General features: G+C 47.5%; 1 protein-coding gene and 1 non-coding gene across 10 annotated transcripts in view; both read right to left on the bottom strand.

Moving 5' to 3' along the window:
• Mark3 (microtubule affinity regulating kinase 3) overlaps window positions 1-9,552 on the bottom strand; it is a 79,743-nt gene extending 70,191 nt beyond the window's left edge. For 2 of the 9 annotated variants that reach the window (XM_051196649.1, XM_051196652.1), the window contains exon 1: window positions 9,329-9,549. In XM_051196649.1, the coding sequence (XP_051052606.1) occupies window positions 9,329-9,379 (51 nt within the window). In that variant the 5' untranslated portion in view covers window positions 9,380-9,549. Of the gene's footprint in view, window positions 1-9,328 lie in introns of all 9 variants that reach the window. The other 7 variants (XM_051196653.1, XM_051196651.1, XM_051196654.1 and 4 more) reach the window with 7 other exon arrangements.
• On the bottom strand, window positions 6,991-7,123 carry LOC127231238 (small nucleolar RNA SNORA13). Its single transcript, XR_007835279.1, has one exon. It is a non-coding gene; the product is annotated as a small nucleolar RNA SNORA13 (small nucleolar RNA).
• Window positions 9,553-14,387: the final 4,835 nt, after the last annotated feature.

The following is a 14,387-nucleotide window of genomic DNA, read 5'->3' as shown; positions in this document are numbered from 1 at the left end:
CGCACGCACACACGCACGCGCGCGCGCACACACACCCACAAACATGCAGGCAAAACACCCATGTCCCCACCCCCCCACACACTAATAATAATATATCTTTTTAAATGGTTCTTGTTTTATAATACTAACTTGGGGAACTGTTGGATAGCAGCAGCAAGGAGAATCTGAACTAGGGCAGGGCAGTGGTGGTGCTTGCCTTTAATCCCAGCACAACCAGGGATATGCAGAGAAATCCTGTCTTAAAAGAAAAAGGGGAAAAAAAAAAAAAAAAAAAAAAAAAAAGAATCTAACCTAAAATTAAAATGTGAGGGGATCTGGCTCTGGCCGCGACTTGTCATCCTACTGATCAACAAGGTTGATTCGGCTGAGCTGGCTGGCTATCTCCTTCCTCCCTCACCCCTCCATGTGCTCTACCCCAGTGTGCGCTTGGTAGAGGAGGACCTGTCTTCAGCCGAAGCTGTGTAAACAGTTTGTGCTACCCTGCTAGAACCTACAAATTAGAAACTCAATAAAAATGGAAAAAGAAACTAATACATTGCCATAGTATGTAAAAGATGTTTTAGCATTGATTATCTTCAATGTCTAGAAGGCAACCTTCTTCTGATAATTTAACCTCCTAAATCTACTCTCACAGTAAAGCTATAGGTAACAACAGGCCTAGAACAGGTAAGGGCTGGATAAGGGGAGGGAAGAGTTGGGGAACAAAACCTCAGAAGAACATCAAACAGCCTCAAAGGCTTCCCACAGCAAAAGATGCTTGCCCAGTTCAAATAACTCTTCAGGGCAAGTCCTAGAGCAGAAGGCAAATAAGAAATAGTTCTAAGTCTACTCCTTTCTAAGATTCTCATCCTAGAACATATTCTTGTAGATAGTATAGTCATAAAATACTGATGCATATGAAATGGGTTATACAGAATCCTGGGATCCAATTTTTTAACTAACTTACACAAATTTCATATTAAATGGCTATCAATACAAATTGTCATGTAAAATGTAACATAACCCTCACAATATTTAGGCTCCAACCAGTAGCAACTACCTATTTTTGTTTGGGTCTGTTTTCCCAGACAGGGTTTCTCTGTATTGCTTTGGAGCCTGTCCTGGACCTGGCTCTGCAGACTAGGCTGGCCTTGAACTCTGAAGACAATCACCTTCCTCTGCCTCCAGAGTGCTGGGATTAAAGGTGTGCACCACCAACGCTCAGCCACAACTATCACTATTAAGAAGAAATACAGACAAAATACCTCCTAGTTTGAGCCTTCAAGATTAACCATGGCTGAGAAGTTTAGGTGATTAGTAAGGTTTTTTTGTTTTGTTTTGTTGTTTTTTATTTTTTCTTATTTTACATGTTCATCCCAGTTCCTTCTCCCTCCCATGCCTCCCCACCTCCTCCTATCCCACCCCTCCCACTCCACAGGGAGGGTGAAGCCTTCTAGGAGGCTTCCTAGAAGTCAAGTCATTTATTTGGAGTAGGGTCTAGGCCCTCACTCCTGCCTCTAGATTAAGGGAGTATCCCTCCATGGGGAATGTGCTCCCAAAGTCCTTTCACGCACCAGGGGATACATCCTGGCTCCTCTGTCAGAGGTCCCTTAGTCTGCCCAGGCCTTCTAACTGAGACCCACGTTCAGGGGGTCTGAGTCAGTCCAATGCTGGTTTCCCAGCTATCAGTCTGGGGGTCCATGAGCTCTCCCTTGTTCAGGTCAGCTGTCTCTGTGGGTTTCTGTAGCCTGGTCTTGACCCCATTTTCTTATCACTCCTCCTTCTCTGCAACTGGATTCCAGGAGTTTGACTCAATGTTTAGCTGTGGGTGTCTGCTTCTGTTTCCATCTTTACAATGGCATACAAGGTAGTTATCAATCTCATTATCAGGTGATTAGTAATGTTAAAGAATCCTAGATTGGGGCTGGCGAGATGGCTCAGTGGTTAAGAGGACACTGGCTCCTCTTCCACAGGTCTCAAATTCAATTCCCAGCACCCACATGGTGGCTCACAACCATCAGTAATGAGATCTGATGCCCTCTTCTGGTGTGCATGAAGACAAGCCATTCATACACATAAAATAAATAAATATGGGTGGGGGTTCTAGATTGGAGCCAGGTGTGGTGCCTTTAAATCCCAGCACTCCGGAGGCAGAAGCAAGTGGATTGTAAGGTGTATGGTTTCCCAATGGGCGTGGTCAGTGCCACAGACGGACTATCTCACTACAGTGGATCTCTGTGAGTCTGAAGCCAGCATGGTCTACAGTACCAGCTCCAGTTGCAGGACAGTCAGAGCTACACAGAGAAACAATGTCTCAAAAAAAACCAAACACAATGAAACAAATCCTAGGTTAAAGAGTTGGACTTTCCTAGTCACCTTCTGTTACTATAATAAAATACCTGAAGGGCTGGAGATATGACTCAATGGTTAGGAGCACTGCATGCTCTCCCAGAGGACGTGGGTTCAATACCCAGCACCACATGGCAGCTCACAACTGTAATTCCAGTTCCAGGGGACTCAACACCCACAGCAAAATTACATTAAATGCACATAAAATAAAATAAAATAAAACCCTGCAATAAAATACCTGAGATAATTGACTCGAGAAAAGGTTTGTTTCTTTTGCTCACTTTTCAGAAGGCAATGCTATAGTTTGCAGGGCAAAACTGTTCACCTCCGAGCTAGGAAGAGAGATTCAGGAAAGGGGCTCCCACAATAACACAAGGGTTTCCTAATAGATCCAAAATGGAGAATGAGGTTTTACAAATAGGCCTGTGGGTGACATCAATATTCAAACCGTCACACTCCAAAAGAGAAGTCTTCCTGAGTCAGTGTCTGCTCTCCCTTACCCCAATAGGAAGGCATATGTGGGTCAGTAGATCAGATATAAGTGTATTTTTTGTGAGTGTATCAACTTCAAAAAAAAAAAAAAAAACACACACACAAGAGAGCACACAGAGAGACAGAGAACAGAGAGTCTCACACTGCAGCCCGGGCTGTTTCTAAACATGGCCCAAACACTTGTTTCAGCACCTCAAATACTTAAAGTGTCAGCTTGTTTGTTTAGTTTATTCTATGTGTATGAATGCTCTGCCTGCATGTATGTTTGTGCACACATGTGTCCGGTGCCCTTACAGGCCAGAAGAGGGCGTCAGATCCCTCAGCTGGAGTCAGACAGTTATGAGACAACACGTGGGTGCTAGGAACTGAAGCCCCTGCGAAAGCAGTGAGCGCCCTTAACCACTGAGCCATCTCCTTCAAGTGTATTCTTTACATTCTGTTAAATGGACATGAAAGCATTCCAGATAGCTTATTTTTTTCCTTCAAACTTAATTTGAATTGACAAATAGATGTGATACAAGCCAGGAGGGTTAAACTTCCTGGCTTTTGCTTCTAGCCTAGAGACAAGCTCTAGAGCTAAAATTTGGTTGTATTTTAATTTAGAATGATAAAGTTCAGAACCTTTATTTATTTTTATAGATGAGTGTTTTGTCTGTCTGTCTGTCCGTGTACCACTTGCGTGCCTAGGGACATCACAAAAGAACATCAGATACCCTAGAACTAGAGCAATGAATGGTTTCCAGCTACCATGTGGGCAATGAGAATCGAACCCAAGTCCTCTGGAAGTGTGTGTGTGTGTGTGTGTGTGTGAGAGAGAGAGAGAGAGAGAGAGAGAGAGAGAGAGAGAGAGAGAGAGAGAGAGACTGCCAGACTAAGAGAGGGAGGGAGGGAGGGAGGGAGATGGAAAAAGAGAAACAGAGAGAGGGAGAGAGAGAGACAGAGAGAGATGGAGAGACATCCAGGGTCTTGTTATACAGCCACTTTGGCCTTGACCTACTCCCCAATCCTCTACCTCTCAAGTGTCTGCTCTCAAGTGCCAGGATTACCCACCCCACAGCTTGCTTACCAACACAACTATCGCTTTTGAAATAAAGTAAGAGATACAATCAATTTGTAGTAAACTGGGTATAAGTCTCTAAGCCAGTTCTCAACCTTCCTAAGACTGTGACCCTTTGATACAATTCCTCATGTTGTGGTGACCCCCAACCATAAAATTATATTCACTTTTCTATAAATGTAATTTGCTACTACTATGAATCGTAACGTAAATATTTTTTAAACCAGAGGTTTGTCAAAAGGGTCATGACCCACAGGTTGAAAGCCACTGATTTAAGAGCACTGTCTGTCCTAGAGAGCCCAGGTTTGAACCCCAGCAGGCAGCTCATAATCATCTCAAACTCCAGCTCCAGGGGAGCCAACAACCTCTTCTGGATTTTCTGGGCACCAGTTACACATGTAGCACAGACATATAGGCAGGCAAAGCAATCATACACACAAAATAATAAAATAAGCTTACAAAAGAGAAAAAAATAATTTTGGGTGGATGTGAATGTTGAACAAGTAAAGGTGCTTGCTGCCAAGACTGACAACCTGAGTTTAATCACCAAGGCCCACGTTCTGACACTACATACACAAAGTAAAATTTTAAAGTAATGAATGAATGTCAGTTTTTTAAATTTTTGCAAGGTTCACTAAGTTGTCCAGGCTGACCTCCAACTGACTGAAATCATACAATCCTGCTACCCCAGTCCACAGGATTGCAAACGTGTCCTATTATCATGCCCAGCTCACACTACATAGTCTTACACTGTTTTATGTATGTGGGGTCTTTTGCCTCCATGTATGTGTGTGCACCACATACACATTCAGTGCCCAAGGTGACCCAAAGGTCTCCTGGAACTGGAGCTACAGCTGTTTTTCCGACACCATGTGGATGCTGGGAATTGAACCTGGGTCCTCTAGGAGAGCAGCCAGTGCTCTTGTATCCACTGAAGCAAATCTCCAGCCCCACATACTACATATTTAAATAAGATATTATGTAAATTATATGCTGCCTGAATATAGTAAAATAAGAAAAAGTAGTAACTATTCCTATAGTCCACAATCACACCTTTTTGCTTGTTTGTTTGTTTGTTTAGGTTTTTTGAGTAGGGTTTCTCTATGTAACAGTCCTGGCTGTCCTGGAACTCACTCTGTAGGCCAGGCTGGCCTCAAACTTACGAGATCCTCCTGCCTCTGCCTCCCGAGTACTGGGATTAAAGGCGTGCATCACCACTGCCCAGCTTGCACACCTTTCAAGTGATATAATGAAAACTCATACAGAGTTTGAAGCGAGCCAACTCTGGCCAATTTTAAGTAGAGCGTTCCAGGCCATACAAGGCTACACAGTCTCAAAAACAAAACAAAACAACTCATAGAATCTGAAAAACACATTCTATCTAGCAAAAAATCTCCTCTAAAAACCTGGACACTCAAAAGCCTAGTTAGCAAACTGAAGGGTGATCCCTGGGTGTGCCTGCCTAGTCATTGTCTTGGAACCTGGCAGGGATGCAGCCCGGTTTGAGGTGAGAACCGGAAATGAGCACATCAGCAACAGCAACCCTCCAGGTATGTTTGCTCAGGTTAGACAGTGCAGACTAGTTCCACAAAGCCCTGAGAACTTTGTTCTGCTGGACAAGCAGGTCCTGAACAAGAAAGATCTGGTTCTCAGGCATCCAGTATACCCTCCACAGCACAGCTTCATACACAGTAAGCATTCCAATTTGTTCACAGGTTAATTCATATCAACAGCTGGCTAGACAACACCAATACTGGTTTATTTCACAAAAGTTAATGATTCTGATCATGCTACACTAACCTCAAAACACCTGATGCAGCTGGTGTGGCAGTTTGAGCATTTGGGGGACAGAGGCAGCAATACCTCTGTGAGTTGGAGGTCAGCCTGGTCTATAGGGAGGAGGCCAGCCTGGTTTATATAGAGAATTCCAGGACAGCAGTGGTTCTCAACCTTCCTAATGTTGTGACCCTTTCATTCACTTCCTTATGTTATAATGACCCCTAACAATAAAACTATTTGCTGCTACTTCATAGTTATTTTTGCTACTGTTATGACTCATAATGTAAACAGCTTTAGAATGAGAGGTTTCTTAAGTGGGTCGAGACCCAAAGGTTGAGGACCACTGCCAGAGACATAAAACAGTAGGTAAATATCTAGAGCTGTTAACTAGCAAACCTCTACCTCCAGTCCTCTAGCAAACAATCCAGGTTCAGAAAGTGTCATACTCTTTGAAATCTAGGTGAAAAACTCATTTCTAATTTTGTTCAATATAAAAACAGGATTTACTAACAGATCTCTATGCAAGTCAACTATAAAACATTAAAATGAAAGTTAAACTTTCTTTCATCTTTAAAAAGCATTCTATTTTTGGGCCAGAGAGATGGCTGAATCATTAAGAAGTCGTAAAGACCCAGGCTGAGTTAGCAGCACCCACACTGGGCGACTTAAAACCACCAAAAATTCCAGTTCTAGGAGGCTGGACACACTATCTTCTGCCCCAAGTGTTTAACTAGTTTTCCTGAGCTACAATGACCTTTTATATTCCTATCCATAAAGGCAAATACTAACGTGAAAATCAAACACATGAGAAAAGTGCATAAGGGGGAAAATAGTATTCTTGAAAATTATGTTTATTTATATTTACACTACAGATAAAAGCCAAAGCTTCTAAACAGTGAAGATGCATCTATCCACAAGTTTAATCTCAGCACTGAAAAGGCAGAGGCAGGTGGGTCTCTGTGAATTGAAGCCAGCGTGGTCTACATAGGTAGTTTCAGGCCAGCCAGTTATATGGTAAGACACTGTCTCAAAAAGAAGCCCCCCCCACCAAAAAAAAAAAAAAAAAAAAAAAAAAAGCTAGGCAAGCACTCCACTAAGCTACACTCTTAGTTCACTTTCTTTCTTCCGTTTGTTTTTTGAGACAGGATTTCTCTGTATTGTTTTGGAGCCTGTCCTAGAACTAACTCTGTAGACAAGGCTGGCCTCAAACTCTCAGAGATCTGCCTGCCTCTGCCTCCCAAGTGCTGGGATCAAAGGCGTGTACCACCAACGCTCGGCTTTCAGTCCAATTTCTTACACTTGATTTAATGAACAACTTTTTTCTTTTTTAGAGTTTTTGTTACTTACAAAGCACCTACACCCAAGATGCTTAACTCCTGGGTAAGCAACGGCTGCAAAGCATTAATTTATGCCTTTTTTGACACCACATTCATTAGTGACCAAAGGTGAACAGGCAACACAAAGGCTAGAACAATATTCTTAACACAAGTGAATATAATCATTTAAAATTTTAAAATGCCTAGAATGTCTTTTTATACACACACACACACACACACACACACACACACACACACACACACACAGAGCAAAGCTGTTCTGGTCATAATAACCAATAACCACCATCTGGTAAAAGAATTTTTAAAAACTCAAGGTATATCTGATGAAATACTAACTAGCAATAAAAAGAAATGAACTATTAATATACTTGAAAACACAAATCTCAGCTGGGCTGTTAGTGGAGGCAGGTGGATCTCTGTGAGTTCGAGGCCAGCCTGGTGGTACATGCCTTTAATTCTAGCACTGAGGCAGAGGCAGGCAACTAACTCTCCTGAGTTCGAGGCCAGCCTGGTCTACAGAGCAGAGTTCCAGGACAGCCAGAGCTACACAAAGAAACCCTGTCTTGAAAAACAAAAACAAAACAAAAAGCAAGCATACAAACCAAACAAAAACCATTATGCATAGGAGATTCTTAAGCCAACCCTACCTCAAAAAGAAAAAAGAAGGCAGAGCAGGCCTGAAAAGTATTATAGTGTGTGGATGAAGTCATCCACACTAGGAATCACAGCAATAAGGAGAGGAAACAGGAGGGTGGATTTGAGGCCAACCTCTGCCACACTATCAAACTGTCTCATATTTTTTTTTAAAAGTTACATATTTTATGGTCCCACTTACCACCCCACCCCACCCTCAAAAAAAAGGTAAAGCTACAGGAATAGAAATGAGACCTTTCTGGGAGATGGAAATGTTTTCTGTATCTTTGACTGTGGCAGTGGCTACATGACTGCTCATTAGAAGATCCCCTTAAATAGTGTTGATGTACCAGGCAGTGGTGTTACACAGCTTTAATCCCAGCAGCACTCAGGAGGCAGAGGCAGGTGGATCTCTGTGAGTTCAAGGCCAGCCTGGTCTACAAAACTACATAGAGAAACCTTGTCTCAAAAAAAAAAAAAAAAAAAAAAAAAGAAAAAAAGAAAGAAAGAAAGAAAAAAGAAAGGAGAGGGTGGAGGGAGAACAGGAAAAAGGTCTAATTTAAGTTCTCCTAATTAGGTAATTTTCTAACCTATCTCAGGAGGAAGAGCATATACAGCTGCGTATTAATACATTACAGAGTTGACTTGGACTAGGATCTACATAAACAAATTACTCAATAACTGTCAAGCACCAAGTGGCATTCTGAATCTTAAAATGAAGTCATCTGACACCACTGGGTCTTGGTATCTAAGGATGGTTTGCAAAGCACGAATGACCAGGGCGCACGGAGGCTTTTCCAAAGAGATGGCATTTTCTTGCCAGCGGTTACCTCATAGCCCTGTATAATGAAAGGCCAGTGAAGTTTCTTCACAAGTTATTTGCTAAATGCTTTACAGAGAACAAAGCTAGGCCGGAACACTTTGGAATCCAATGTGGGAGAAGGGTTCAAAACACAGTTGGACAGATCAAACATTTCTCCAACAGAACTTCTACACGCTTGTCACTGCCTGGCAATGCTATTCCAGGTTGTTGTACGGTTTCTCTCCCCCCCCCCTCCCAGGTCCTTTCGAACGAAATTCTTTTTATATAGATTTGCTGGGTGTGCACACGGGACTGGGCCTGGGAGCAACTCTCTAGGCCAACCTCTGCAGCGGAAGGAAAAGCCAGCTCAGTGGGTGTCCCTAACTGGGCAGCAGGACAGAGCAGGGCTTCACTCCACATGCGCCACCCAAAACTCTGAGCCTCCTGCTTCCGAACAGACTTAGATGTGCACGGCCGGGAAGCTACTCCTTGATAAAGGCAGCCGCTCGCCAGCACAGCTACCCTTCTGTGCTGGGGAACTACGGGGGCCCACAGGGACCTCTCCGTGGGGGCACTTAAGTTTTGGCGTTTGTCATTAAACTTAGTCCCACTCTACAGGGCCGTCCACTTGACCCGACTGCACCCTTACCTGTGTGCACCACGGGCGGGCAGGCTCTTTACCTGCCCGGTGCAAAAGCCGAGCTGGGCTCGGACGCGCACTGGCGGCGGCAGCGCACGGACCGGTAATGCTCAGCGGACCGTAAGGACGGCCAGCGCGCAGGCCGCACGCGCGCGGCAGGACAGGGCTGCGCCTTGAGCCCCGCCAGGAGCTCCGGATCGGGGCTGGGTCCCCCTGCCACCACCCCGAGGGGCTGCCACCCTGCGGCGCCGTCCACTCACGTTTTCAGCGTCCCGTTCATTCACCGTTGGCAAGGGGGTCCTAGTGGACATCTTAGTGCGCTTTGATTCTGCACAACGCCAAGGCGAAAACAAACCCGCCCAGCTCTGGGCGGCCGGCGAGCAGCGGCCGCGAGCGGCCTCCGGGCCCTGCGCTCCCCGGCCGCAGTCTAGATCCCCGGCCTGGCCCGGGCCGTGCGCCCGCGGGCCCCGGGGCTCATTCTCCCCCAGCGCCGGCGGCCGCGGCGAGGAGCCCAGTGGAAGCGGGCCGGCTGGCCGCCGCAAGCCTCACGGGCGCCTCGCGGGCCCCTCGCCTCCCGCAGCCGCAGCCGCAGCCGCAGCGCCGCGGAACTCAGCCCCGGGGGCCCCGGGCAGCGCGGCCCGCAGCCCCTGAAGAGGCGGCGGCGCAGGAGGATGTAGCGGAGATGAAGCGCAAGACGGGCCGCCGCGGCCTGCAGGCGCCGACCATGGAGGGGGCCGCGGAGGAGGCGCCCACGCCCTGCCGCTCTGCCTTCTCCCGCTCGCTCGCCGCCCGGCCTCGCCCTGCCGGCTGCCACCGCCGCTCCCCGGCACCTCAGGAGCCTCACAGACCCAAGATGGCCGCCCCTCGGCTTCCTCCGCTGCCTCCGGCTGCCGGAAGTGACGCCGCTGCTGCCTGGAGTTCCGCCAATCAGCGCGGCCGGAGCGAGTGCCGGCTGCTGTTGCTAGGGGCGACTCGTCCTGTTGGTTCTGAGGGGGAGGTGCCGAGCTAAGCAGCCGCTCGGTCTCTTGCAGCTCTGGCCGAGCTGCGGTGGTCCAGGGCGCCTGGGCATCCCCGACGGCTCCGGGACACCGCGCTCGAGGGCGTCCTGCACCCGACAGGTGGGCTGGCATTTGCGGAGCACAGATCTGGGCTGGCCGGACTACTACACATGCAGATCCTACTGTTTGCAAAAGTTGAGTTCGCTTTTCCCGGGCCACGCAGGCAGCAAAGGATGGAGCTACTCAATCAGCAGTTACAGGTCTAGCGGAGAGGGCCAGAGCCAGGCTCCTGCTTCGTAACTGAGACATCGAACGCCCAGGCTATAAACTTCCTCGCCTCGGGCCCTAGGGGGCCGCTGGATCCCTGGCCCAGCGGATGAAAGGGTGCATGACAAGGGGGCCACAAGAGCGATGGGGACAAGAGTTCGATGCGAACAGGTAAACGCACCCAGGGATCAATTCCTAAGTGCCGGTAGGGGCCTATTATATAGCAGTATTTCTCTGTCTATCCCCACCCCTGGCTCTCCCCTCCACCCCCTCCCTTTCTCGCTCTTCCTCCTTCCTCTCCCTTCCCTCACGCTCCTGCCCTACCTCCCTCTCCTGCTTCCGCCTCCTGAATAGCGACCTGCTCAGCCTGGCCCAGTGTGGCCTGAATATGCTGCCTCTTCCTGATGCCTCCTCAACTTGCCACCTCTTTCTGTCTCCTGGGGACGGAACCCACTGGTACAGAGAGGAGGGCTGTGTGAGCTGGGGTAATGCAAACCGCTACTAATAGTCCGCCACAGTTCATTAAGCCTCAGGTGTCTGTGGAAGATGGACAGACACGACATGTCTTCTGAAGGTAGCTACTGAACGAAATCAAGTGTGCTGGTTATAGCAGAAGGACCTAAACCCCATTCCTATAGCTTTAGAAGTAGGTAAATTTGTGAGTGACTATACTTGGCTTTGTTTGCTTTTCCGTCTTCTGTTTTGTTTGCTTGCCTGCTTTGATTTTGTTTTTTGTCCCCCAACATCCCAATGTCTTGTTGTATCCTGTTTTGTGAAACACCAGCATCACTTCCAGAGAGGTCAGGGGATCCCAATACAAAAACAACACAGGGCTAAGATGCACTCAGAGTTCCCATCGTACCCTCCTAGGGGTGGGGCGTATGTGCTCAAAGGGCCCCAGTGACCCCATTTGAAATGTGGTTCTTTTTCTCCCTTTTTGGTCAAGCAGAGATCTGCAGAGGCATTCCTCTGAATCAAGTGTTTCCTCCACACAATTCAGCTGAAATGTAGATTGTGATAACAGGAAGGAGCTTCGAAAAAAAAGCCTGTGGACACTTTAGAACATTCCACATTGGCCAGAGAAGTAACTGAACAATGAGGCTTCCCCAGGGGGATTTCCTCATTGATGCTAGGCATTAAACAGTGAGTCAGTGGATGCCAAAGGTTAGGAGTAACGATGACAGCACCCAGCCTCAAGATATTTCTTAGTTTTCCATAAAGTTTAGAATTGAAGACACTGAATTTTAAAGGCACAAACAAGACCTGGAGATGGTAGGCGTGTTTGTGATGTGTGAAAAAGGAAAAGAGGTCCAGCAGGGTGTGAGGAGGAGGAGAGCATTGTTCCATCCAGAGGAACTTACGTGGTCCTGAATTTTGTGCACCTGTCATCTATCTGAAGGGATGGAGCGATCAAACCTTAAAACTCTTGTAGGATGACACCTTGCATTCCCTTTCAGAATTCTTGTTTCCTGTCTGGTTCGTCTCCATTTGTTTATTTCCTTGTTTATTTCCTTATCTCAGGCAGTCTTGCTGTGTATCTCAGTCTCAAATCCCTATCCTCCTGCCTCCCCCTCCCTAATGCTAAAACATCAGGCATGCACCCCGTCTGTTTCCTCTCTCCCTGTGAAAACAGTGCCCACCTTGAGCATCACCACAAGCCGACTGCAGTGCAGAAATGCACGCAGGAGAAATGCACTCAGGCACGCAGGGCTGGGGAGATGGCTCAGCAGTTGAAGCTCTTGGTGCACAAGCAGAAGGATTAGGTCTCCCAAAACCCACATAAACCCCAAATGGGCAAAGCAGCCCCCGGTATCCCAGGGCTTAAAAGACGGGCTCTCTCGTTAGCCTGGAGCTGCTCGCCAATCAGGCTAAACCAGCTGTCCAGCAGGGCCCAGGGATCTGCCTGTCTCTACCCCTTCAGGCCTGGGACCACAAGTACAGACCACACCTGGCCTTTTAACCCTGGGGTCTGAGTGTGAGGCTCAGACCCCTGTGCGTGCATGGATAGCACTTCACTCTCTGAGCCGTCTCTCCTGCACTTGAGAGAGAGACAGAAGGATCTCCGAGAGTTTGAGGCCAATCCAGGGTAAGACACTGAAGGAGGGGGAGGGGATGGGGCTGGAGAGATGGCTCAGAGGTTAGGGACACTGGCTGCTCTTCCAGAGGTCCTGAGTTCAGTTCCTAGCACTCATATGGTGGCTCACAACCATCTGTCATGAGATCCGGTGCCCTCTTCTGGCCTGCAGGGATACATGCATGAGGAACGATGTATGCACAATAAATAAGTAAATCTTTTTTTAAAGGGGGGGGGGTTCTAGAGAGACGGCAGGGCAGTTACAAGTAATTGCTGTTCTTGCAGAGGACCTACGTTTAGTTCCCAGCACCTTCTGGAACTCCAGCTCCAGGGGATCCAGTGTCCTCTTCTGGCCTCTCCTCAGGCACAAAGTGCTCGTGCACGTGCGCGCACACACACACATAGAGTCAGAACACACTTAAAATAAATTTCAATGTCATGTCAGCACAGTTTGATGGTAACCAGTAACATTAGCAGCACCATCAAGTTGTGCATGCGCCACAACTCTGTCCTAAATTTTTACTCTAAAAATGTGGTGAACATGGGCTGTCAAGGCATCTCATCAGATGAGGGTGCTAGCCACCGACCTGTCAACCCAAGGAAGAGAGAGGTGACCCCTGCAGGTTCTCCTCTGACCTCTGTGCCTGCCTTGGCACTTGTGTGTGAATAGACACACATAAATGAATAAATGTAATCTTAAAATGTTTAGTTATTGTTGCTTTTTGTTTGGTTGGGATGTTTTTGTTGTTGCTTTGGTTTGGTTTTGGTTTTCCGAGACAGGCTTGTTCTGTGCAGCTCTGGCTGTCCTGGAACTTGCTCTGTAGACTAGGCTGGCCTCAAATCCATAGAGGCCAGCCTGCCTCTGCCTCCCGATTAAAGGTCTTCAATACAATGCCTAGCTGATTTTTTTTTTAATGTAAGGGAGCTAGGAAGGTAGCTCTTACTGATGACCAGAGTTGGGGTTCCAGCCTTTACTTCAGACAGCTGACAACTGTCTGGATCTAGGGAATCTGAGGCCCTCTTTTGGCCCCCACAGGCACTGCAGATGTGTGCACAGACCCACACATAGACACTCATGCATGTACACAATTAAAAGTAAAAACAAGCCTGGCATAGTGGTGCGCATCTTTAATCCCAGCACTCACGAGGCACAGGCAGGCGGATCTCAGTGAGTTTGAGGCCAGCCTGGTCTACAGAGTGAGTTCCAGGACAGCCAGGGCTGTTATACAGAGAGACCTGTCTTGAAAAACCATAACAAATAAATTAAAGTGTCTGAATCTCAATAGCATAACCTGAGGCTGATAAATTGGTCCAATGGGTGAAGTCCCATGCTTCCAGTCTTGAGACCTGGTGCCTACACAGTGGAAACAGAAAGGTCTGCGGCTCTCTGGAAACGGGGAGAGGGACGGGATTACAAAGCCCTCCGTGGTCCAGTCTTACAACTTGGTAAGCCTCTGATCTCACAGGGGCAATTCCAGATGAAGGCAGACAGGACAAGAAGTTGTTAGGACAGATTCCATTCCTGAGGCTAGAGTGCCTCCTCTCCTGTGGCGTGACCTCAGACATGAGCTGTCTGGGGCTGGCCCTCTGAGTCAGCCCTTAGCCCCACCTACACGCCTTCCCCGTGGGGTGTCAGGGCTCAAAGACTTCTTTCAGAGTGAGGCCAGGAGAACCAAGGCTATAGTGTGACCAAGTACGGATGAATACTCGGTGTGCTTGAATATTAATAGGAAGTAGCCTTTGTAGCCAAGGAAATCCAAAACAGATTCTCATGGAAAAAGCTCTCTAATCTAGACCCAAGCCAAACAAATAGAAAGCAGGAAAAAAACCTCGAAACTCCTAAATCCCCTTAATAAAGAAATCCTACTTTTATATAGAAGTGATGTCATAAAAATCACAGTTTCAAGCCGGGCATTGGTGGCGCACACCTTTGATTCCAGCAGTCAGGGGGGGGGGCAGAGGCAGGGGAATGTCAGTGAG

This window comes from Phodopus roborovskii, unplaced genomic scaffold, assembly GCF_943737965.1.
Source record: "Phodopus roborovskii unplaced genomic scaffold, PHOROB, whole genome shotgun sequence".
In the NCBI taxonomy this organism is placed as follows: Eukaryota; Metazoa; Chordata; class Mammalia; order Rodentia; family Cricetidae; genus Phodopus; species Phodopus roborovskii.
The sequence above is the reverse complement of the archived record's forward strand: the minus strand, read 5'-3'. Positions and strand labels throughout refer to the sequence as shown.